This window comes from Paracoccidioides brasiliensis (genome assembly GCF_000150735.1).
Source record: "Paracoccidioides brasiliensis Pb18 unplaced genomic scaffold supercont2.6, whole genome shotgun sequence".
Taxonomy (NCBI): Eukaryota; Fungi; Ascomycota; class Eurotiomycetes; order Onygenales; family Ajellomycetaceae; genus Paracoccidioides; species Paracoccidioides brasiliensis.
The window spans coordinates 1,841,812-1,866,284 of record NW_011371363.1 but is presented as its reverse complement, the minus strand read 5'-3'; the positions used below and the strand labels follow the sequence as shown (position 1 = coordinate 1,866,284).

Genomic DNA, 24,473 nt, shown 5'->3' with positions numbered 1-24,473 from the left:
TCAAACAGATCCCCCCAATATATTGTATGGTCGATTGGTGATAAAGCATGTGGAAAGTGAGCTTGACTCCCAGGAACAGGACTTCGAGAAGAGCACATACGCTGAACCGAGCGTGAAATCATTGAAAGCAGACGGATTTCACTATGCGCGTAGCCATTGCGGGCATTGGTGCTCTTGGCCATCACATTTTACGTGCGCTCATAGCGACTGGGAAACATTCAGGAACTGTCTTGACGAGAGGACGGCCAGCTTCTAAAGAGAGATTCCTTTGCTTCCAATCTCATGTCCTCTACACATCTATAATATCCCCACGACCTATCAACCATGCTAGCAGTCTCCATTTGAACTGCCTCAGTGTTTCGATGCCCCCGGCATAACATGGCGGAAAGTCAAAATACCCCTGGGGACAAATCTTCACTCGTGGAGGCTCTCCGCGGTATCGAAACATGCATATCGACCTCATCAGGCTTCTAGGCTTCGATGAAGAGTCATTCGTAGAGCGCCAGGTTGCATTCGTCGAAGCATGATCGCATTCTAGTCCTTAAATGCAAAAAGAAGAGTACTCTCTTTTCTTCTTATTGACACCCCCGCCGTTCGGAGTTAAGATCCAGTGTGTACGATATTTTACACCGGCAATCTTCTATGATTACTACTCCCCTATGACGGAGGATGGAAAGAGGCACCTAAGCAGTGAATCCCTTGTTCCTATTGGGTTTGATACGGCGGTTGATTTTGAAAATCCCTGTAGTGTTGAGCTTGTCGAAGCGATGGAGGACAAATGGATTCGCTTCACGGCCGTCGATGATGTAGGGAAGTTTGTTGCGGGAGCTTTGGACCTTAAGGACTGGCCGGATCAGTTTTTGGTGTCTGGAGAAAACATATTCCGCATGGAGCCCATTGAGTTGTGTGAGAAGGTTAGAGGTAAGTACGTAAAGAGATCAGGGTCCATAAAATTGAGTGCCGAAATTCCGTCCATCTTTACGGAAACAAGTTAGGAAACCCTTGTAAAAGTGAACGCATATTCCTTGAAGATTTGGAGAACAAATTAGGTGAGGTGAAGAAAGCGAATAACGAAATAGACGTTTTCAAATGGAGTAACTTACGCCTCCATGTGTGTTGGGACGGCGACTTTGGATGGGGTTAGAAAACCGCCCACGGGATAGATATCAAAACTGTATTTCCGGATGAGAAATTCCAATCTTTGGAGGAATTCGTTAAGGACGTGGCGGTGATTGATTAATTACCTACCACCCCCTCTGAGGCAGTTTGTTCTACATTTTATTCATTTTCACTGATTCTGCCACTAGTAAAAAGGCGTGCAGCGGAAAGCAACAGAACTTCCAACTTCCGGTACTTTCAACACTACACATGAAATTGCCGCGCAAAACTCCAGTTAGAGAGGACCAAATGTCTAGTTTTGGCCATCCTATTTTTCTGGTTCAAACTTTGGTATTTTGCTTGTTGAAATAATATCAAGTCATTTTATCTATATAAACTTGTGGGAAGGAGTGGAGTTGCAACTGTGATCCAAGTTGAAAGCATTGAGACACACTACCAGACAACTGGGAGCTCAGTTATGCCAACGTCTTGATCTGCGGGGGTATACTTGATTTCGGATTGCGGGATCCCAAGCTTCAGATTTGGAAGTCGTTGGAACAACGTTGCTGTTTTGCAAATGTATGTTAGCAGGCGAGACACGCGCTGCGGTTGTGAAATCGAAATGGAAAAAAAAAAAAGAAGAAGAAAAAAAGAGGACTAACCAAAAACAACTTCCATCTCAGTACGAGCCAACCACTCAGCGACACAAGTGTGTTCGCCATACCCAAAGCCAAGGGCCGTCTCAGATCCCCTCTTACGGTACATATCGAAGACGTCTGGGTTGGGGAAGACTTCTTCATCTCGGTTGCCGGATTGGGTGGCAGCAATTATGCCTTCCCCTGCTTTTATGAGCTGGAGGAGAAATAGATATTAGCAGCTGGTAAATTCAGGGCTGCGGAATGCGGAATGCGGAAAAAAAAAATCAAAAAAAAAATCAAAAAAAAAAATCAAAGTACAGTCACAAAGTATAAAACATACTTGGCCACCAAGGGTGATATCCTCTTTAGCAACTCGTCTTGTGGCCATAGCAGAAGCCGTGTGGAAGCGGCAAAGTTCCTCAACAAACTGGGGCGCGAGAGACGGATTGGCTTTGAGGTCTGCCAGTTGACTCGGGTTCTGGAGAAGAGTTACGACGCCCTGCGGGTTCATTAGAAACTCACCACCTAGAAATGCTGCTGTTTAAGAACCTACGAGACAAATCATGTTGACTAAGGTCGCATTTCCAGCGACCAGCATCAAGAATGCGATTTGGACGGCATCTAGCCTGTCAATATGCCCCGGTTTAAGCTATAATTAGAGAAGGGTTTCATGGTTAGCACTTGCTATTCATCCGATGGTAAATGCAAATCAATTAAATATTACCTGTTCGACAACCAACTTGCTAATCATGTCATTCTCTGGTTTTTCAAGTCGTTTATTGACCAAATTTCCGATGTAATCCAGGAGTTCCCTTATCGCCATTAGTATATTTGAACGAGCTATATGAACCTGCTAAAAAGAAGGAGAACCTACTTGTTAGCATTAGCCGCAGCTGCAGCGGTAGAACTTCCATTACTGCGAATAGCATTACAATTGGTGAGATACGCAAGGTCATGCTCCGGAACCCCTAAAATTCCGTATATGATCTATTCGTGCCGTTAGCAACTACAAATCCTACTGATCGAGAAAGTCGTTTCTATAAGCGGAGACCAACATAGGATGGGAGGGGCAGAGCAAACTTCTCAACCAAATCTACGGGATTTTCACAGCCGTGTTGGATCATTTCATCCAGGAGAATATCGGCAATGGCTTTAATATGCGGACGCATTGTCTCAGAATTCTTCCTGGTGAAAAGGGACGCAACCATATTCCTTGAATGAAACAATTCTGTCAGCTTTGGTCCTCCCGACATTCATTTGAAAAGCACAACTTCGTACCTCTGATGCATGTGTTCGGGAGGGTCCATATCAACGAAAGTCGGGCGGTTTTTAGCAGCTTGCTTCCCTCCAGGATTCATTTCAGGGAAACCTGGGCGGGTGCGTTGCTGTAGAATCGGTGCCTTTTGTCAGAAACAGTTGAGGCTCTCCAATTGACTGGCCAAGGTATTCATACCTTGGACAAACGTTGATCAGTAAGGACGCTGCAGATGTCCTTATGTTTGACCACAAGCCATGGGTGACTGTTGTCCCAGAGTGTAACTCGAGAAACGGGATTTGTGGCCCTGAGTTTCGCATACTCAAGAGGGGGTATAGCCTCAGATGGGCGAGAGAAAGGGAATTTTGGAGGGCCTGATCCAGACAGTCACCTATTTTAGCATCTGAGCCGTGAGAGTTGGGGCGGATGGCCCTACTAGATTCTGTAGACATGCTGAAGCATTGGGTGCGTGGAGCAAGGCCCGATCGAGCAGAGTTAAGTGATTTAGATCTGTTAAAAACTGTTAAGATGTCAATTTTAAACCGAAAAAAGGTATTTATCATACCTGCAAAATCCGCATGAGCCCCTTAAATATCGTCTCGCCGGAGTCATGAAGAACTTAGAAGCGCTTTCCACTGGCTGTGAAAAACCCATTCCAACACACCGTGTCTCCACAATGACGTCCAATCTCTGTATCTCCAACGTGGCAAATCCCCAGACAATCACAGTCCCTGAAACAGCAGGTAAAAATGTAAGGACAAATATAAATCTATATCCTAGATAATAGATGCAGGAGACGTAGAACCAGTGGCGTGAGATAACCAACCATTGCGCCTGAGCCTTTTATAGATAAAATATATCCAATGAACCAACGGCGAAATCAAAGGAGGTCCGTAAGCAGAGAATAACATGTAATTCACTGGCTGCATTGACAAATAGCCTCTGAACTATTTGTCACTCAACTACCAGGAATAATGAGAAGACCCTAGCCCCAAGCCAATGGATCGGGAAGGTTGGTAGACAAGGTTCTAGAGAAACGCCCAAAAGAACATTGTAAAAACACAATCATACACGGACAGAAAGTGGAGCAGAGCAGCCTATGGTATAAAAAGAATCTATGGTCTGGGGGCCTGGGCGTTTGCCGTCTTGACAACTGCCATTCAGGTGTTCCACGTAAGGAGCATAGAAGCAGATGAAGAAACTTTAGAACCCTAGAAAAGATGAAAAACTAGGATCCGGGATGCTCCAGGGGAAGGATGTCATCGTCCTAGTCAGCCCCATGCCGCTCACCATTATTATGGCTAACAATGTAGTTAATGGCTGTGGATGGTTCCGGGGCTCCGGTATGACGTGGTAACTAGTAATTCACCACTGCCCACACGTTTGCGACCCAATATGCAATATGACAGGGTTAGAACATCCATAGATGGGTATAGCCTTCATTTAGAGGCGTAGAAACCCAAAGGCATAACGAAGCTTTTGCCCTTGGGTCTTTGCGTAGTTTATTTTTCTCCACAGGGGGAGTAGGCTGATGATTCATGGATACCTAGGTAACTAACGATGTGTAGTTGTGTGCTAGCGGTTGGAGTTATATTTTCAATCCAGCCATGCCATGGTCCAGGCCTGCGTTGAGTCCGAGGAGATATCCTCCGAGGAGCAAAAGGGCAACTAATTATTCCCGCCGGTGGGCGTTATCTGCTAGCTAATTCTTGCGTTTGAGGTGAACTGCAAATAGTAAAACTCGAATTTCAACGCATGGGACGGTGAGTTAATTAGCGGTAATTATCAAAATCTTTTCTAGATCTCTCAACTTTGGATTGAACATAAGATTCCTCTAAGGAGAGAGTTCTCGATATCTCAACATGCAGAATAAAGCACACAATCTCCAGACTTTTTTTTTTTTTTGGAGGTCATTGCGTTAATATAAGTTAGTTACTCAACAAAAGCTTGGTCATGTCTAGCGAGAAGTTAAGGTAACTAACTATGTAACTAGTTACATAGTTACATAGTTACGTTATGCTTTCCACACCAAGCTCCCGCACGTAGTTCAACTCTAGCAAGTTGGTTCCTGGGAAGTGAAATCCTTTCGCGTCGAGAAGCACGGAGGGAAAGGGAAATAAATTATCTCAATTGACGATAGACCTGCATCGTAGAGGTCCAGGCCCCCTTTGCTCGGCGACATTAACTATATCGACCGGTCAATAAATTCAAATTGCACGTTTCATCGTTGCCGCCACGCTGAGTCATCATGCTCAAGATCATTAGTTAAGCCTTCGGGCTCAACCGTTAGGCTAACTACTGAGCATACAGATTGAACGACTTCGCTAAAAGGCTGGGCCGACCTCCCCACATGACTACACATTCAAATCAAGGAACCGAGCATGTATAAAGAGAGGTCAGGTGGTAAAAACCTTACCATAATGATTTCTCTTCATAATCATCTATAGTAGTTATTTGTCAACTACTTTTCAAGCACTTCAAACATATCTGCAACTCTCAAAAGTGTCAGATGTTTAATGATAATATGAATGATTTTCTGAATGATGACAATAACAAAGAATTAAAATTGATAATGAGATCAGTATAGCTTTAAAAGTTGTAAATACTAAAAGTGCTTTATAGATACTTGACAACTAATGTTTAACTGCTTATCAAGCAGTTAACAAATAATTGATTACTACTTAATATTATTTATTTTAGTATTTAACTCAAGTCATTATCACTTTTACTGCAATTGAACTTATTAATATATATATTATAATCTTTATAATAGTTTATAAGTAATTGATTATAAATTATTAATTAAATAATAAATTTTTATGATTTATTAAATTTTTATGTTTATATATTTTCTATATAAAAAACTTTTTTTTCATATAATATATATATTAATATAATAATACTTTATAATTCTTTATCAGCTACTTGATAACTATTCAACAAGTGATTGTAAAGTATATATATTTTTATTATTTTACTATATTAATAGTTTGAGTCTTTCAATTAAGAAAGATATAAAATTAAAATAATAATAATTATTATTCTTATTTTTATTATTCTTTATATTATTTTTAATTTTAAAATATTAAATAATTGCTATATAGCTTTAAATTACTTATAAATCACTTTTTATTTCTTTTTTAAAGTTAAGTAACTGTTAATATTTTGATCAAAAACTTTATATCATCATGTTGTAGTATATGCTGTTTGAGATTATTGATTCTAAAGTATTTATACTAGCTGCTTATTAACTGTTTGTCAATTACTTAACAATCATTTATCAATTCTTAGTAGTTATTAATTATTCAATTATTTAAAGCAGTTACTAATCATTTGCTATGCAATTATTAAATAGTTTCTAAGTACTTATAGTTTAGAAATGAAAAGTGTAAAAATATATTCAATCATTTATTTAAGATAAACTGCATAAATTTATCAATTTTATTTTCTCTTTATCATTTTCTCTAGTTCTTTTGAATACTACTGACATTTTTCTTATTTCATTTTTTCAGTGAAAACATATAGAAATGAGCAAGGTTTTTGTAAAATAGTTTTGCTGGTATAAGGACTATGTAGTTGATAAATGATTTACAGTGTTATTGTGAGAGGTTCTGTTCTGACTAGGATGAGGTCGGGTCACATGGCGAGGTGGGGCCAAGCCTTTTTTAGTGAAGTCGACTCATCTACAATCCTGTTAACTACAGATTGGAAACCAAAACACAAAACTCGACCAAGTAAGTTAGAGATAACTAATAATAACCTCAACAAAGTGTCGAAAGATTGAGGCCCGGCTTCATCTAAGCCAGGAAATCAAGAGCGTAAAACGCGAAAAGTGAGTGGCCAGAGCCCCAACCTCTCATTAGTTGACAATTTCCTAGGAGATGATATAGGCAGTTGACCAGGGATTTTGCGGAATATGCGCAAATCCTTTTGGGCCGGAAAACTAGACTTTAATGGAACTGTCGTAGAGATGTGCCCCTGAAGAGTCATGACATGACTGTTAGATCTCCGTTTAACCCAGGACGCGGCAGCTTTTAGCTTCGTTGACCTAGTAACTAACTTACTACTGTGGAAACCCACAAATGAGCTAGAATGAGGGATGTTGCTGAGTGGTTGTGGTTATCTCTTGCTAACCGCTTCGACATATTTTCCAAGAGCTCAATGTATCCTGTAAATATTTGATACACTGACTCTCGAAAGACACGGAGTTCAAATCCTTAATTATGGGTTGGCGTTTAACGGCATCGATGAAAATCAACAACATTCTCCATTTACACAACTCTAAACTTTCTGGTCTATGTTCTGCATATCCCAGAAGTCAGTCTCCGGCGAATAAAGAGGGTTAGGTACAGCCAGACTACACCAACTCTCTTGAACCTCCGTGCTTTTCACTAATCAGTACATATTTTTCTTCATTGTCCGTCGCGATTTGTGTCGCCGGTGCCTTCGGTGGCCGGCTGCGATATGCCTCCTCGTCAATTTCCGAAAGCCGTGAGGGTACCAACTTCGTCTTCCCCATCCCATAAAACTCTGAGAAACACATGATAAGCGGCTGCCACTTCTCAGAATCAATTCTGTTCGCATACCCCCCCAAGCGCAATTCATCTTCAACATGAACCCGCAATATCTTTAATTCCATGGCAAATATCGTTCCTTTCTCGCTGGGAGAATCCTTCATCAGCCCAGTGGCTTCTGTGAGCTCTGCCTCCATGTGCACGGGGCATTCCTGGATCCGAGACGGTGAAACCAAATCCGACGGCTGCGGAGTGAGCTTTGCATGGGCAAACTTGTCCTTGACGAAACGGTATCCGGCACTCTCTTTCCAAGCGTTCACTGGATTCGCGCCCGTCGTGCGTGCCAGTGAATTGACATGGGCCGTCATGTCCTCGGAAGGCAAATTTAAGACGCATTGCTGGGTACGTATGATATTTTTGGTGGTTTGGGCTGAGCTGCCAAGTCCGATCATACTTCGATCACCGAGCCACCACGCAGAGGACATGGGAGCGATGTTGGAAGTACCGTCTTCGTTTTCGCTGGTGATGAGGACGACGGGGGTGCCCCAGTATAGAATTGCCGGTGATATTTGGTGATGCATGATGTTGAAGGATGCAAGCCCAGGGATGCCCTACACAAATTTAGAGAATAGTTCTTCCAAATCAAAAACAGTTGCGATTTCACGTTAGTTTTTCTCTCCTCGTGTGTCCTGGGGGATAAATAACTCCAAAAATCGCGGTGAATCGATTGCTTTATAGTTATCGGCTTCGACTTACATTGTTGTGCATACCTACACAAAAACAGATTCTTCGCACCATCCTCATACCCCTCATAAGCCTTCCTGCTCAAACAATCCATGACCTACCTGTCTCCAATATACCCAATCATATATTACCCTACACACACAAATTCAACTTGTCGACTGGGTATCTGTGCAGAAATTAATGTGAACTCGCAACACCTCTCACCAGCCAGATTTTGATTGGTCATATTGCAAACAAGCATTTGCTAGGTGGAAGCTAAATTACAAGGGTTGTGTCGGTCTAGTTAACTACCAATATTGTCCCAGATTCCTGCACTGAGGATATAAGAGATCTGCCGTCACGAACTTGAGAAACTGAGTGGTGGAAACTTCAAACAATTAAGGCAATAATGGCTTGGTTGAAGGCTTTTCCTCCTTCTATTTTGTGTATATTGGGCACAAAAGCGTACGCAAGCCGAGAGTTTGAATCGGTTGTTCAGTGTTATTCAGTTGCCAAACCTATAACTAGAATAACAAACAGAAATGACTAAGTTACAGCTATGGGGGTTAAATCGCAATATTATCGTCAAGTTTCGTCAAAAGTGTTCAAATAGGTCACGAAAAAAATATTGAACACCCTCTGGCAAGAAAAAGTTAACCCCCCCCCCCCCCCCCCAAAAAAAAAAAAAAAAAAAACCAAAAAAAAGAAAAACAAGAAATCAGACGGGATAATTCATGCGGAAAGAAAAGAGCAAAAGCATCAGAACATTCCGCTGAAAATGATATCGAGGTCTGGAAAACCGAACATAAAAGGCATGTCAGTACACAGAAAAACTAGTATCGTGAGCAACCTTTAACACCAAAATAAAACCCAATAATATCCACTATATATGCCGATGAACCAACGTCCCAGCATTGGCGTAAAATTGGCAAAAGTATTATGGAGCGGTAAGAGAATTTCAAGGAAATCATTTCTTCGCATTCCGCCTAGCCGCAGCGGCTGCAAGCATCTTCATCGAGGTAGGCGCATCATCGCCAGGAAGATAAAGTTCAACCAGCTGCAGAACCTTGCCTGAGCAGAAATCTCCATCATTAAAGAGATTCTCTAATTCTTTGCGTGTGTGGATTTGGAATGTCTTGCATGTACTTGACTTGGCTCCAAAGACTGCAGCGAGGTCGTTAAATTTCCAGGGTTGTATGTCGTTGTAGGACGCGTTCATGCCATGGACGTATCGTTCGATTACGAAACCGTTGTTACAGATGACGAAACTGTGGTTAGAGGTGAGGTTTAGTAAAATGAAGATCGTTTTTGGGTCATGGGCTTGCATATTGGGCAGATCTTACATCGTAGGAGTAAGCTTATGACGAATGATTGTGCTCAGTTCCTGTGCTGTGAGCTGGAAACTCCCATCTCCAATGAAGAGCAATGTCCTTCGAGAGACATCCGTCATTTCTCGAGCTGCTAGCACGGCACCCTGGCAAGCTCCGAGTGCGAACCCAATGCTGCTCCACAGAACAGAACTAATACCAATAGTACCTTTCTTAAACCTCGTTTCCCAGACGCCAAAATTCGAGGTCCCCGCCTCGGTTATAACAATGTCATTCATTTTCAGGTACTCCGTGACTTTTGGCCAGAGCCAGTCGTGGGTTAGTTTGTGGTCATCGGCGACGGGCTCGACTCTTTTCCGCTTGGCAGCATTGAACGGCATTCTTGCAGGGATTTCCAGTTTGTCCAAAGCACCGACCAACTGGCGGAGAACTCCTCTCATGTCGACGCCTGGGAACTCTGAAAATTCCACTATCGTCTTGTCAACGTGGAATTCTACGCTGGCCAGCTGATCATATTTGGATGTGAAGCATCCGGTGTTGATATCGGATTTAAGAGGGCCAATGTTCAGAATGAGATCCGATGATTCAAAGCTTTCGCGGATCTTTGGAGGAGAAGCCTCCCCTACGTAGATGCCTTGGAATTGTGGCAGGCTCTCATCAACAGACCCCTTTCCCATGGGCGTGACAAAAGCCGGGATGTTGGATCGGGTAATGAATTCGTTGATTTCATCGGTGACCTACAAAGAGGAAGCCATAGTAAGTACGAGGTCTGTTTGCGTTTCCGTGTAAAAACATTTTCATCTTTTGACAAGCCCTTGGTGCTTACATGGTATCTCATAGCCAAAACATCAACTAGCAGTGCCGGCCGGCTGGCAGCTTGGAGTAGCTTTGATACCATGTCGACAACCTGGGTTTCCCGTCGATGATCATTAGGTGGAACACTCAGGTCAATAGGGTATTTCAACCGGCTCCCGTCCACCTTCGCTTGCACCATATCGGTAGGTAAACTGATATAAATTGGGCGGCTTTTCAGGATACATGTTCGAAGAGCATTGTCAACCATGGCTGCAGCTCTCGAAGGGTCATCTAGGATAGCAACAGCACATGAAACGTGTCTGCCCATCTCTGGAAAGACTTCGTAATTGCCATCTCCCAGAGTGTGGTGAAGAATAATTCGATCCCTCTGTGAGGTTGTTGAAGGAGCGCCCACAATGTGGACAACTGGAACATATTCAGAATAAGCACCGGCAATGGCATTAATACTCGACAACTCGCCCACCCCGTACGTGGTTATCAGAGCTGAAACGCCTTTCACTCGAGCATACCCATCAGCAGCATAGCCTAAGCAGGTCACATAAGAGTTAGTCCCTCTATTCAAATGAGTCCATGTAAAATTACCAATTCGATTCAAATTCAACGTACCCGCATTCAATTCATTGACACTTCCAACCCAACTGAGGCCAACTTTTGGCAGATAGTCAAGAGCTATCCAGGGAACACGAGAGTCAGCTTTCTGGACAGCAGAGATGCAGCAGCATTTACTAGAGCGAGACACTCACCAACCAAATTGTAATCACCAGGGACACCATGAACAGATCGAATTCCTAGCTCATGTAGACGACGGAAGAGGTATTCCGCCAGATCCATCGAGTTCGATACCCCATTAGAGACATCGCTTACTTCCTTGACACCATTCGCTCCAGCCGCATTCGCCGTAGGTCCCTCGAATGCCTCCATTCGAGGGGCGTTGTCTGCTGTCGACGGCATTTGATGTTCGTCCTCTGATATTCAAACTAAATAACGACAAGATCCCTTTTTAAAGAGAATGAAAGGGGGCTCCAAGTACGAAAGAAGGGCGGACTAGCAGCAATATCAATGAAAAGTTGCCGGAAACCCATAGCCACAAAAGGGACGATATATTCCGCATGATCCAGCAGCATCAGGTATGCCGGTTAAGCTGCGAGGAGTTGCTTGTATCTATACTACATACAGAACGATCTGAATGCGCAGGAGAGCTGCTGGTATTCGCATTTCCATGTTTGCTAACAGGTCTCCTGTCTTGGGCTCTGTCAAGTGTAAAAAAAGAGGGAGTAGAGCTCTTAAAGCCGATGCAAGCCGGTGTTTCTGGAGAACCAACTGATGGGTCGGATGGGGACCTCGGGGCAGGGGGAGCTTGGCGGCAAGAGCCTCATCAGCTAGACTTTCTTCGGTGTAGCGCAGGAAATAGGGCAACGCTTAAATGAACCTCCTGCAGCCTCCCCATTGGCTGGATCCTTCCAACCTTCCTTGGCGGCCCCGCCTTTTTTTAAGCCTCTTTTCCTGATCCTCACGACTCCCCCAGGCACCATGTTATCTTATCATTTAGCAGCAGTACGTACTTCCCTGTGGTGGAGGGATACGCTTCTATGCTCTAGTAAAAAGAGGGAGATAAGATAGGATCCTATAAACAGTTCTCCACCTCTCCTCTCACCGACACCGACACAACCCCGCTGTTTTCATTACCCCGACAAATACCCGACCCTATTTCCTAAACCGGTGGATTGAGTACCGTAACTCCCAACCAAGCGGCGCACTAAAAAGCCACTTTATAGTATTCCGTATAAATATCAATCACAACTTTTCAGCAGATGAAATAATCAAAGTTGGAAGTTGCCGAAACCAACGTCTTATCAGCAACCCGCACGTAGGCGCATCTCCCGGCATCCACGTCGGCTCTGCTTGTCAGGCCGTAGAAAGCCGGTTATAGCCGATGAAATCATATTACCCGCAAAAAGCTACACACAGGAACCTTAAAATCCAGACACAGAACACAGTTTCCCCGCACCAAAATGGGGACGGCCAAAATCACCTGCCTCCCCACATTGTTTGGCTAGCTAGTTCCGATACACAATAACACGGAACAACTCCTGATGAGGTTATGAAGCCCTGTGAGAAGCTGCAGTTAACGTGCCTAGACGATATCTTGGTTAATTGAGTTCAAATCTCAGGTCGGGTGGAACGCCTGATATATTGAAGGAATACGTGTCGCCTAGGGGAAGGCATGCTCAGAAAACGCTTGAGAACCAAAATGCAAAGATAGCGGAAACCTTGCGCAACGCCCAGTAACTAACAAACAACCGCAAAGAAGCCCCAGGACTTTTTAGCCTGGCGAATCGAACGAATCAATGAATCGAATGGCAAGTTTGGAAGAAGGGTCGGTTGGAAGCATGGGTGTCAGACAACAACAACAACAACAACGGGTGGCCCAAGTGGCCGTTGACACAGGATCGGACTCTGTGAGTAAGGAAACTCCGGCGAAAGGAATCAATTTGATTTTTTACAAACCAAGGAATTGTTACATTGGCATTACGAGGCTGGATGAGCATTTGCGTGTTTCTGATTGAATTTTACGATTGAGAGCCGTACGGACTGCAAAGTGAAAGGGACGCAGGCTAATCAGCAACTAATCAATGGAACCAATGGGTGAGAAGAGGGGAAGAGCGAATTAATAGCTTGGCGCTCCGCTGGCAGCCGCTGGGCAAACCCCCTGCATCGACTAACTTTCTCGGGGGAGCAGAATTTGTCAGCATCGGGGACGGTATGGAGGAAGGGTTGGTTTCACTGGTTGGAATTTGCCTGGCCCCATTTAATTGCGCTCTTCTGATGGCATTTGCATGCTTGACTGCAATCGGAGGCACAGTTCAGCATCTGTCAACTGCCTGCGGAACCCGTTGACAATTCCGCTCTACGAACATGATGATGCTATTAAAGGCAGCAAATTCGGATCGTCTATCAGATATGCGACCGTAGCAGCTTCAAACCGTGAGACAGCTTGAGGCTAGCTGCCGTCGGATGGAAGTTCTCACAATCCTTCCGTTGACATCCAACGACGCCTTCATTGCTACGAGAATAGATCAAGTGGTCTTTTTCTCGGGAAAACTCCCAAACTATTTCGACGGTGCCATGCACATTTCCTCCCAATTTACTGTACATGACTCCCTAGCGCATATCCATATTCAAGTACAGTTGATTGTCGTTCTGGGATGCTGGCCAATTTTCGTTCGACTCATTTCAGACCAGAATGTGGAAGGGAATCTACCAATCTTGACGGATTTGTATGTGCTTTGTCGACTTGTCCTTATTTAGCACTCCGATTCCCCCCCCCCACGAACAGCCCAGCTGGACAGGGAATCCAAACTTGGGGCAGGCATGGCTCTAAGATGGTATTTAAATGGCCGAAAAGCTTCCATGTTAGAGGATATGTTTCTTCCCTAGGCTCCTAAATGAATCATGACATATCCCATCTTTCCGTTCTTACCAAAATGCGGTATTTCTGCATTCCACGTCATCATCTAGTATATACAAAGCAGTTTTCTGTAAGTATTAGTTACTCATTCCTCAGATTCAGTACCAATTATCGATCGCAGCAGGGCATATTATGTAAAATAATCAGGCAAATTCGCATTGACCGTTACTACCAAATGTATAAATGAATTATATGAATTAACCAAGAATTTTCATTTTGCCAGGACCAGATGAAAAAAGACTTTATCATATTTTGCTACTCATCTTGTAATATCAAGGACCAGTTCTGAAACTACCATCCAGATCAATTGACGTAAAACCTCTCTATTCGATAGTTGTCAAGATGCCCGACAGTCAAAACAACCAGCTAACTACGAGAGCCCCTACCACCGCATACATAGTTTCTCACCATAAGGAAAAGGATGGGAAATTTTCGCTGAATGACGCGAATTAGTGTCGACAATTAAAATATATAATGTGTTCCCTATGAATGACATGGGATGTGAGAAAATAAGTTTGCGCCTTCAGTAAGTCATGGCCAGCCTGTATTGAAGGTATTCTCCGGAATTGATTCCTTCATACTTCTTCTCACCTAAATCCCCCCCAAATGTTCCAGGTATCGCGTCGATAAATTTATCGTAATTCGGATTGCAGAAATAGGCAACGCTGTACCGTGAAGGATACTCATCTGAGTCTTCACTGTCCTGCCTTGGCAGCGGCTCTACAACCCGGTGTAGAGTGCTCTTGATCTGATCATTGGCCCATCTGGCCAATAAGTCCCCAGCATTTACGACGATGGTGTCTGCAATGGGGACAGCGTCGATAAATGTGCCCTGGGGAGATCGAACCTGCAATCCGCCGCGAGAGTCTTGGAAAAGGAGCGTAATAGTCCCGTAGTCACTGTGCTCCCCAGCCCTAACCTGTCCCTTGTTGGCCCTGAATACGGACTTGGGGACCGATGGGTAGTGCAAAAGCCTCAGGGTATTATCTCCGACGTCGATGAACCCGTCAAAGTAGTGTTCAGGGAGACACATTCCGAGGGCAACAGCTCGCATAACTTTGATGTTAAGATCTTGGCAGGTCATGAAAAATTTTTTCATAACATCCGTGAACTCCTTCCCCTTATCGTCTATTTTATCAGGCCACTGGTTCGGAAATCCATCTTCTCCTTCGCGGCCAATCTCGATGGTCTCTTTCAGATCCGGGATTGTATCCCTCATCTTCTTGATTTCATCCTTGTCAAAGGACTGTGTGACTTTCTCACGGCCCCTGGCAACATAACCCCTATTTGACTGAGGGGTCGTCCAAGCCAAGCTGTCCTTTTCGCTCTGTGGTCTTGCGAAGAATTCAGCGGAGGTGTTGAAAACCGTCTTCACAACCGAAGGAGGGATTCCGTGGTTTTTCAGGTATAGAAAGCCAGAGGTCTTGAAGGCTTTGATTACGGACATGCCCACGGCATGCTTATCAGCAGGGGTGCCAGTGAGATAGTGTTCGAAATCGATTACCTAGAAAGTGGCATCAACAGGGATTATCCAAATCCATCTAAACAGATCGTTAGTGTAGACAAGCAGAAAGCCCCACCGGAATAACCAAGTTATCCTTTGAGACCCCCTCAGAAGTAGGATCGCATTCCTGTAACAGAGACATTACTCTAGCTCTAGCTGCTGCTATGTATATATTCCCTTCCGTCTTCCTCGCGACAGTATCTTAGTACTCGATTCCGTGGAACACGGTAAAAGGGTGGAGAAGATTGGAGCGCGCCTGGCAGTGTTGAACAAGCAGAGGCAGTCACAAGTGGATGGTCGGGGACCACAAAGCTGGGCTTGGGCTGTTCCTTGTGACTAAGGGATAACCTTTCAGTATCAAAAGCTCCTAAGATAGGAACGGAAGAGTAGTTGGACGCTTCTTATTTTCAGGCAAATGAGACGGGCTAAGTTAATGTTGTTCTTAAATTGAAGATTACCTTGAACTAATGATAACTATAGTTAGTTACTAATTCTACTCTAGGATATTGATCGCAGAATCTAGCATGAAATACACTATGTAGACTCATTAACAATCATAACAAATAATGCCTACTGGATACTACATGCTTAGCCCTGGTATTTCTTCAGTCTGCATTCTTTTACCGTGGGAAATGTAAGTTAATAAATATGGATGTGGTTGTTGTCAAGATCTGTCAGGGCGCTTTATCTTATCAGATCTTCACCCCGCCATTGCCCCACACCCCCCACTATGCAAGCTCCCTTTGGTTTGGCGGGTGGAGAGAACCTCTTACTTAAAAAGGTAGCCGATAGGCTTACTGGACGGCGGAGAACCACCTGGGCCCAAATAGGTGACACCTTTAACCGTAGTTTATCACCCAATTACTATAAGCATGCCTATAGAGCTTGGAGAGAAAGTCAGAGGGAGTTCTTCCCGCTCGATAATATACAGATCTTCAACTCTAACCTCGACTTTGAGAACTTCAACCCAGATAGATTAGAAGAAACATCCCACTGCCGCAGCTATCATGACTGATGCAACTAAAGAGCATATGCCCACCTATCCCATCGTCGACATCCACACCCACATCTATCCAGACTCCTACCTCAACCTCCTTCGTTCGCGCAAATCTGTCCCATACATTTACGACCCCGTCGATGGCGCCCCCTCACGCCTCATTATCCTGTCATCGGACGAGAATCCTGCTATCCCCAAAGAGAAACGCGGCCGTCCAGTTGACTCCACTTACTCAGACTTAAACTTCAAGCTCGAATTCATGCGCCAACACAATATCACTACAAGCGTGGTATCCCTCGCGAATCCGTGGCTAGATTTTCTACCAGCCCAAGATGCAGCTCATTGGGCAGAGCAGATCAACAATGATCTTGAGAGAATATGTGCTGAGCAGCACGCAAAGGCCACCAGCGGGCGCAGCAGTGATGGTAGGAAGTTGGCGTTGAATGAGTTCCGTTCTCTCTTTGCATTTGGCGCATTGCCTCTCAGTGCTCCCTCCGCTGATATCATCGCGAACGAAATTTCACGTCTTAAAACAATGAAATTTCTCCGCGGCGTTATTATGGGGACTTCAGGTCTGAGAAATGGGTTGGATGACCCGGCTCTGGACCCCGTCTGGTCTGCACTGGAATCTACGAGGACGCTCCTATTCTTGCATCCCCACTATGGGCTGCCTGATGACGCATTTGGTGGTGCTGATGTGATGAAGCAATATGGTCATGTCCTCCCTCTCGCATTGGGGTTCCCCTTGGAAACCACCATTGCAGTAACGAGAATGTACCTATCGGGGGTGTTTGATCGATATCCAAAATTGGCTATCCTGCTGGCCCATTCTGGCGGCACGCTGCCGTTCCTGGTTGGCAGGATTGAGAGTTGTGTTGCCCATGAGAGGAGGTTTGTTGCGAATGGAGGTGACGTTGTGGGGCCTAAAAGGGGTCTTTGGGATGTGTTAAGGGAGAATATTTACCTGGATGCGGTTATTTATGGGGAAGTAGGGTTGAAGGCTGCTTTGCATGGAACTGGTACTGTAGATCGAGTATTGTTTGGTAAGTTTTTCAAGATCCATCCATTAATTCCTTGATTCCTATTATCTTATTCTCATTTGTTACAAACACCACTGTCCTCTCAGGAACCGATCACCCCTTCTTCCCACCCCTAGACGGTAAAGGTGGGCAATGGCTGAGTGTAACAACAAATCGAAAAGCAATTGATGATGCCTTCGGAGATGATTCGGCTGGCTCAAAGGCCGTCTTAGGGGGTAACGCCGTCAGAGTTTTGAAACTCGAGAACTAAAGGAGAAATCTGACTTTAATTAGAGCGCTCGAGGCAATCAATATTCGTGGTGATGTAGCCGAGGATGTACCGAAAGCGCCTTCACAACCCCCTTTCTGTTATGGCAGATTAAAAAGCCGTAGTTCAAACAATCTTATTACTCAGAGTTTGTATGTTAAGCCTCATAAAAATGCCATATTGTGACGAAATCTCCGCAAATTCCATATCACGAAAATCAAAAGCAAGCTTCCACATATAAACCTGCCATCCACACAAATGTCAATTTCGAAGAATCCATAAAGATAGTGTCAATGTAGAGTGGTATAATGGTGAGAGTACTCATCGACCATAAAGAGGAAGCAGGGAGAATGGGATGTGCCCGTAAGAATAATTTTGTCGTCCAAGGCCAGTAGGGCGTACGAATTGACATACTGCGGTGGCCATCAACCTAGCATTATTCCCCTTTAGTATTCCTTCTCCTTCAGCAACACGTCCCACCCAACCAATCTCCACACTTCTTGCGTAAACCACTCAGCAGGTTCCTTTTCTACTGAAACGTGCGTTTGCCTAGAAATTGAGCGTTCGCCAGGTGAATAAGCCGGCTTCTCTGGCATTTTCAAAGAATCCCTAAACTCCTGCTCTTTCTCTCCAAAAATCCCTTTCAAAAGCGTATTCTGCAGTTTAGTTCTGGCACGCTCCAGCATCCCTTGTGGTATCGTTGCTTCCGTTGAAACCGAATGTGTATTTGTCTCGTCGCTGGGACGCTCAAATTGGTCCGTAAACGCAATTGCCCGCTCAAGAATCCAAATGAGATGCTTTGCTTCACTCTCGGCAGCACGCTGGGCAACCGCCATTTCTCCCCTGGCAGCATACTCTTTGTCGAAATTACCAGGCACCGGCAACTTTGCGGAATTCAAGCGTAGGTCGGGATTGGAATATAATTCTTTGAACACAAAGAGGGAGAGCATTTTTCCCACATGCTCCAGAAGTGAGAATAGAAACCCTTCTAGTAAGCAATTCTCTTCTGGCCTTACGGGGTTGAGCGAAAGAATCATGCCCGTAAGAAAATTAGAGAAAAGTTTCAAGGTGATTTCCTCATCCGAAGGAGGCTGAGTAGAAGTGGAGGCGGTTGATTTCGTCAATCTCGTTTTGGATCCCTGTTTCACTTTTTTACCCACAGATTTTTCTTGTGCTATGTTGTCCTTTGCCTTTGACAGGATATACTGATGAGAGTGACTAAGAACTCTATAAAAAAGATTGACAACATGGTAAGTGATAACCCCGATACCGGAGCTTGTGGGATCTTTCTCTGACACCTTGTTCAAGGCCTGCACAAGGAACGGATAACAAGGGCTCAATCCCTTTAAAATATGCTGTAAGTCTGGATCGCGAGGCTGTAACGTTTTTCGTTTTCCTAAATTCATTGTCCTGGCATTTCTCTCGCCAATTCTTGACCGAATCGACAGGTCAACCGTTTCACAAAGCGCAACAGAGGTAGAAACGAGGGCGTCGGGATCAGTCTTCTTTTGCAGTTGTTTTTGGAGGGCATGGAAATGTCTTAAGAGCGGAGTTGTAGCTTCAATATCATCAGTATACAATGCGGAAACGAAACTGCTAAACAGGAGAGGGGATGTATCCACACACCACTGTCAGAATATCCAAGCTCATCTGCGCTTCCACTAAGGAATTGTTTATCCTGGGCACGAGATGTATTCGATCTGCTATTTTTCGCCGTCTTAGCCCGCTTCAGGGAGTGGTTCGACACCGTTGAATCTCCATTGCCATTCACTCTCCTCTTTGCCATGGACTCTTCAAATCCGAGAAGAGTGTTTCCTCTCCCTTTAGCAAGCAAAGATGCATTCTGTTGCTCCAGCTCATAGACCTTATCAAGGAGTTTGCTCTGTGCAGACTCTGACTTCTCATATGCCTCCCGCCAGAAAGTTATGCTGTCTAGATATTTCTCTGGCATCTCAGGAGCATGGTGATTTCTACCGTTACAGATATGTCGCCGTATTGAGAGAATATGGTCTGTATAAGAGACGTTAACACACCCATTCCATGTGTGCCTTTAAGCGCCATTATACAATGAACGGATAGGCCAGACCTTTGACCGTAATATGCGACGGCTTTGACTTGACAATCGCCAAGGCAAGGGCTAATTGAGATTGAGAGGCACCGCAGAAAGTGCCAGCACTCTGGCTGGACGCCATTGTTACTATTCTTGTATCGTCTTGAGAACAAGGTGTCGAAACTTATAACTTCCCACCGGGATGGGCTTTGGATGAAGGGCAGAAAAAGATGAGGCTCAACTCCTGACGTTGGAAACCTGTGACGCTGCCCCATCTCCTTTTCGGGGGGTTTCCCCAACAGCACTGGAATTCCCTCCTGACATATGGACCCTTTCAACAATTATCCGCATCCTATTAACCGGGTATACGTTAAACAAAATAAATAGCTACTAGTGTTTGGGTCAAATATGAAGCACAGAAAAAGCCTCGCAGCAAGAAGTTAAATAGGAAGCTGGCAGTCCTAGGGAGCTCAAAGCAATAGATGTGAAGGACTTTTAGCAGACGGCAATACTAGAAGTTTCCCATAAATCCTGTGCCCTGGATACATGCTGAGAGAATACAGCCGTGGAACACACTTTATAGTGCTGCGTGGAAGTTTAGCATTTTCTCACTGGCCATACAAGTTAGCCTGGAGAGGACTGATACAGTCTTGGTATTTGGTATGGGAAAGCTTCATAGACTCTTTTCTCAATAGCGAGGCTGCATCCCAGCACTATCAGAGCAATGGAGGGTATTTTCGCTCCAATTAGAGCGGTTGGAAGAGATCATAATTTCGTATAATGATTGAGAAGCCGCCTCGTAGAAGAGAAATCGATTTGACCCAAGTGTATTTGATTTACAATTCCCGATCTATTGTTGTTTCCGACCAGGCCAAAGCCACTTCAGATGTTGATCAGATCTCATGATCTAACATCATTAAGGCTATGGTGTCAGTGAGAGTGTCAAATAGCCCTTGTTTCCTGAGTCTTTGCAAATGGTCTTGAAATCACAGTGCACAGGTCAGAGTGATACAGGAATCATTGGCAGTCTGGAAGTCATTGCCGATCTGCACCAGAAGGTAGGCGATGCATTCTCATATTTCTGTGAGATAGAGACAATTGCGAATTCCCCGGAATCATATCATTCTGCAACATGGCCAGTCTGCTCGAGAGACAACAGAGAAAAGCCTCAAAAAAAATGTCAAGATATCTGAAAAACTGAGCACTTCGTCATTTGATCGAAGACTTGTGCAATATGCATATGACCAGGAATTGTGCTAGAAACATTATAGGGAGAAGAGAACATGGAACAAAATTGATGTGAACAAGTCAAGATTGATGACACTATATATCACGTGGTTTTCATCAAGTTGAGAACCAAATCTTGGCAGGCTTGTGCCACTTTGCGGGTCGAACTGCTCGGTATTAACTGAAGTATTTCTTTAACGAAACGGCGGGAATTTGACCCAAACAGACTCGGACCTACATATCAAAAGCAAAACCAGAGATATTTCACTGCTATCTCCTAATACAGTGTCCATTTTCATATATTTTAAACTATATATATACTGATCATACGGGAAAGTCAATACCTCAAAGCTCAGCCGTGTGCATCATGGCGCCCGCTGACGACCTCAAGTCGCATGCCGCCTCCTCCTATGACTTCTATGCGCTTCTGAGTCTATCTCCCAGTGCTGTGGAAGCGGAAATACGTCGCGCATATCGAAGGACAGCATTGATATACCATCCAGATAAAATTAAGAATCCCACCCCTGCAGACATCGAAAAGTTCCATCTCCTTCAGATCGCATACGATGTTCTCTCAGATCCTTCGATACGGCAGCTCTATGATAATGCGCGGGAAGCGCGAGAGAGGAAGAAGAGGGAGAGTCAGATGCTGGAAGGGGTTAGGCGGAAGATGAAGGAAGATCTAGAAGCCAGGGAGCGTGGTGTAAAAAGGACGTGGACTGGGGCTCCTACTGTCAAAGGGAGTTTTGGCGTGGATGACGATGCGGAAGAGAAGCTAGAGCAAGAAATAAGGAGACTAGCGGAAGATGGGAAGAGAAGGAGGAGAGAAAAGGAAGAATTACTGAGGAGGGAAGTATTAGAAGAAGAAGAGAGGCTGGAGACGGAAAGGGAAGAGAAGGAACGGGCTGCACAGCAGGAAAATGAAGCACGTCAGTCGAATGTCGGGGGAACAGCAGTCCCTGAAATTGATAGATCTGTCAAAATCCGCTGGGTTCGGGAGGGTGCTGGATTACAGCTTGACAAGGACAAACTTGAATCGCTTTTTTCTGTCTTTGGAAAGGTGGAAAGCACGTTCACCCTCAAAGACAAGAGGCAACGAGTGGGTGAGACACGAGAAAAGAAAACTATTGCTACTGGTGTTGTTGTGTATACGTCGATCGTTGGCGCCCATGCCGCGGTGGAAGACTACAAGAGGCAAAAAGGCAAGGAGTGGGATGTCATTGAATCAGTGTTTTGGGCATCTAATAAGGAACCCGATTTCCAAAGGGACTCATCGCCTACTCGACATCTACAGGAACCGTCAACAGCGTCAATGCCATCCGCCTCCACCTCCACTACCACATCAAGAAATAAGTTTGATTTCCCAGGCCTAAACACGACGTCATCAACCCCCGCGAAAGAGAGTAATGGTGCAAAATCGGTCCCATCGTTTGCCTCCTTCTCGTCTGCCGGATTTAATGGTCCGATGGGTTCACCGTCATCGAGGAACGGCGGCCGCCCTAGTTTAGAGGAGCTCACTCTGATTCGATTAAAGAATGCTGAGAGAAAAAGGCTGGAGGAACAGCTTAGGAAAGAAGATGAAGCGGCTGCAACCGCAGAGTGAGGTTGACCTATTTACAGCTCAACGACGGCGGGCACACGCGGTGATCAACGCTGAATCAATGGATGATGGGATTTTTAGAAGTGTTGGTAATTTTTCTAATAGCGTGTGCATCGGTTTGTTTCTAGAGATACCCCCTTTAAATATGGATGTTTCAATTCAGCTTTCCATCCTCACGATTCCACTTTGTGACTTGATGTGATGATGCTCGAGGGCAAAACTTTGGAATCTTAACCAAGGTGAATTTTGCGATGGGTATCTCCTACACATTTTGTAACAACGATCAAAAATACAAAAATAGACGTTCCATGCCAAATATCCACCAATAAAAATACAATGACGTCCAAAAAGCTCTAGGCCTTCCGCTGTTGCACAATCTCCTCAATCTGAGCTTCCAGCTTTTCGACCTCTTCCGCAATCTCCTCATTGCTCTTGGGAGCGGGAACCGATGGGTCCTTCGCCCCTCCTCTAACTATATAATCCCTCGTCCACGGCGGAACCAGCGCCTTTACTTTCAACTCCCCAGCCCTCTCAACCCCTCCCTCGGCATCAGCATCCCAGGATATCATAAACTCCTGATCGGGATTATATTGAGAGGATTCCTCCGTAAAAGAAATATCCGTCATCATTTCCAGCCGACACAGCGCAAGCCCGATATTCCCCACGCCAGATAGAAATTTGCCAGCGCTCCGGCCCTTTCTTGAGCTTACCTTGGATATATTAGCTCCAGCTGGCGGAAGGGTCAGTTTAGATTCTGAAGAATAATCCGGCGTATCGGTGGTGGGCATCGGATCATTAATGTCATAAAACCGCACGGGCAATATCCTCTTGCGGACCACGCCTCTATGGTGAGTGCGAATGGTCAACTCCTGCCCTACGTAGCAGCCTTTATGGAAATCAATGGCGCCCATTATATCCATGTTGCATTCCAACGGTAATGCAGACTCTCTGATAATCTCGCCTTGACCCTCTGGTACTCCATGTAGGATACGTCGCAAGTTATATGTGGCAAAATCGACTCTCTCCCCCGGCATGATCGGCTGCTCGTTCACGACCTTTTCAGGCGCGAGAAGGCGGAATCCAAACCCCGGAGCCCGTGTATCAGTACATGTAAACGGTGGCGATTTTCCATTCTCGAGTTCAATATCATATTCCGTTAATAGATCCGCATCCTCCTCATTCCACAGGCCGTATACATATAGCTCCCCATCATCCATGGCACGGAAAGCCAGCTTTGAGCGTAGTTTATGTTTCCGTAGATGTTTCAGCAGGTTTGTAACCTCATTTTTGTCTACCTCTATAAGATATGCGAGGTCTGGGGTGCCATTGTAACTATCATTTGGCGGGACTGGGTAGATAAAGACGTCATTTAGAACACGTCCGGGTGCATTGAGGAATGCTGCGTAAAATCCTGTTTTCGGTATTGGGGTATTTTGTGAGGTAAGGAGATTCTGCGTTATTAGTCCCTGGAGGAAAGTTGTGCTGTCCCTCCCGGTTACAGCGATGAGAGCTCGAGATGGAAGTTGGGCATACCCGGAGAGAGGCGGGACGGAGGGGAGGGATAATAGGGATTGAGGGAACTGCTGGTGTTGAGCACGGAAAGTGAAAAATTGCAGTTTATTTATCGAACAGCGGCTACATAGCGAGCCGAAAGACACGCGCAGGGGCATTCTGATTGACAATTTTTAATAAACTTGGTAACAGCATGCATTACGGAGGTTTGGAGGTAAGAGATAGGGAAGTCATAGTTGAAAGGCGGTATGGTGTGGCAGAATATAGTTATATTTCCTGGTTTGCGGATACGGCTAGTGACACAACAGCGGCGAACGCATAAAACGCCAACAGTTCGTCGTTTACCTGAACAGGACGATTATGATTTGCTATTGAAAAGAATAAAGATAACTGGGGGCTGTTCAAGTAAATTCAGGGGCCTAGCCGTTTACATTTTGGCATTGGAAGCCATTTTT

At 44.8% G+C, this 24,473-nt stretch overlaps 9 protein-coding genes across 9 annotated transcripts; 3 read left to right on the top strand and 6 right to left on the bottom strand.

Moving 5' to 3' along the window:
* Nucleotides 1-659: 659 nt before the first annotated feature.
* On the top strand, nt 660-1,144 carry PADG_05661 (uncharacterized protein; the record flags this gene model as incomplete). Its single annotated transcript, XM_010762540.1, has 2 exons — nt 660-921; nt 996-1,144. The coding sequence occupies 2 exons, from the start codon at nt 660-662 to the stop codon at nt 1,142-1,144; spliced, it is 411 nt and encodes a 136-aa protein (XP_010760842.1).
* A 407-nt stretch (nt 1,145-1,551) lies between these two features.
* PADG_05660 (uncharacterized protein) lies at nt 1,552-3,603 on the bottom strand (the record flags this gene model as incomplete). The annotated part of the gene is made up of 11 exons (XM_010762539.1): nt 1,552-1,664; nt 1,761-1,950; nt 2,077-2,235; nt 2,290-2,385; nt 2,461-2,548; nt 2,611-2,723; nt 2,792-2,948; nt 3,015-3,121; nt 3,190-3,365; nt 3,428-3,501; nt 3,557-3,603. The coding sequence occupies 11 exons, from the start codon at nt 3,601-3,603 to the stop codon at nt 1,552-1,554; spliced, it is 1,320 nt and encodes a 439-aa protein (XP_010760841.1).
* Nucleotides 3,604-7,348: 3,745 nt separating this feature from the next.
* PADG_05658 (uncharacterized protein) lies at nt 7,349-8,086 on the bottom strand (the record flags this gene model as incomplete). The annotated part of the gene is made up of 1 exon (XM_010762783.1): nt 7,349-8,086. The coding sequence occupies one exon, from the start codon at nt 8,084-8,086 to the stop codon at nt 7,349-7,351; it is 738 nt and encodes a 245-aa protein (XP_010761085.1).
* Nucleotides 8,087-9,195: 1,109 nt separating this feature from the next.
* On the bottom strand, nt 9,196-11,323 carry PADG_05657 (uncharacterized protein; the record flags this gene model as incomplete). The annotated part of the gene is made up of 5 exons (XM_010762538.1): nt 9,196-9,496; nt 9,572-10,293; nt 10,383-10,897; nt 10,979-11,041; nt 11,116-11,323. The coding sequence occupies 5 exons, from the start codon at nt 11,321-11,323 to the stop codon at nt 9,196-9,198; spliced, it is 1,809 nt and encodes a 602-aa protein (XP_010760840.1).
* A 3,041-nt stretch (nt 11,324-14,364) lies between these two features.
* Nucleotides 14,365-15,487, bottom strand: PADG_05655 (uncharacterized protein; the record flags this gene model as incomplete). The annotated part of the gene is made up of 2 exons (XM_010762782.1): nt 14,365-15,345; nt 15,422-15,487. The coding sequence occupies 2 exons, from the start codon at nt 15,485-15,487 to the stop codon at nt 14,365-14,367; spliced, it is 1,047 nt and encodes a 348-aa protein (XP_010761084.1).
* An 865-nt stretch (nt 15,488-16,352) lies between these two features.
* Nucleotides 16,353-17,632, top strand: PADG_05654 (uncharacterized protein; the record flags this gene model as incomplete). The annotated part of the gene is made up of 2 exons (XM_010762537.1): nt 16,353-17,385; nt 17,469-17,632. 2 exons carry the CDS (start codon nt 16,353-16,355, stop codon nt 17,630-17,632), a joined length of 1,197 nt encoding a protein of 398 aa, XP_010760839.1.
* Nucleotides 17,633-18,075: 443 nt separating this feature from the next.
* PADG_05653 (uncharacterized protein) lies at nt 18,076-19,821 on the bottom strand (the record flags this gene model as incomplete). The annotated part of the gene is made up of 3 exons (XM_010762781.1): nt 18,076-19,187; nt 19,256-19,639; nt 19,716-19,821. The coding sequence occupies 3 exons, from the start codon at nt 19,819-19,821 to the stop codon at nt 18,076-18,078; spliced, it is 1,602 nt and encodes a 533-aa protein (XP_010761083.1).
* A 1,452-nt stretch (nt 19,822-21,273) lies between these two features.
* On the top strand, nt 21,274-22,509 carry PADG_05652 (uncharacterized protein; the record flags this gene model as incomplete). The annotated part of the gene is made up of 1 exon (XM_010762780.1): nt 21,274-22,509. The coding sequence occupies one exon, from the start codon at nt 21,274-21,276 to the stop codon at nt 22,507-22,509; it is 1,236 nt and encodes a 411-aa protein (XP_010761082.1).
* Nucleotides 22,510-22,859: 350 nt separating this feature from the next.
* On the bottom strand, nt 22,860-24,176 carry PADG_11956 (uncharacterized protein; the record flags this gene model as incomplete). Its single annotated transcript, XM_010762870.1, has 1 exon — nt 22,860-24,176. One exon carries the CDS (start codon nt 24,174-24,176, stop codon nt 22,860-22,862), a length of 1,317 nt encoding a protein of 438 aa, XP_010761172.1.
* Nucleotides 24,177-24,473: the final 297 nt, after the last annotated feature.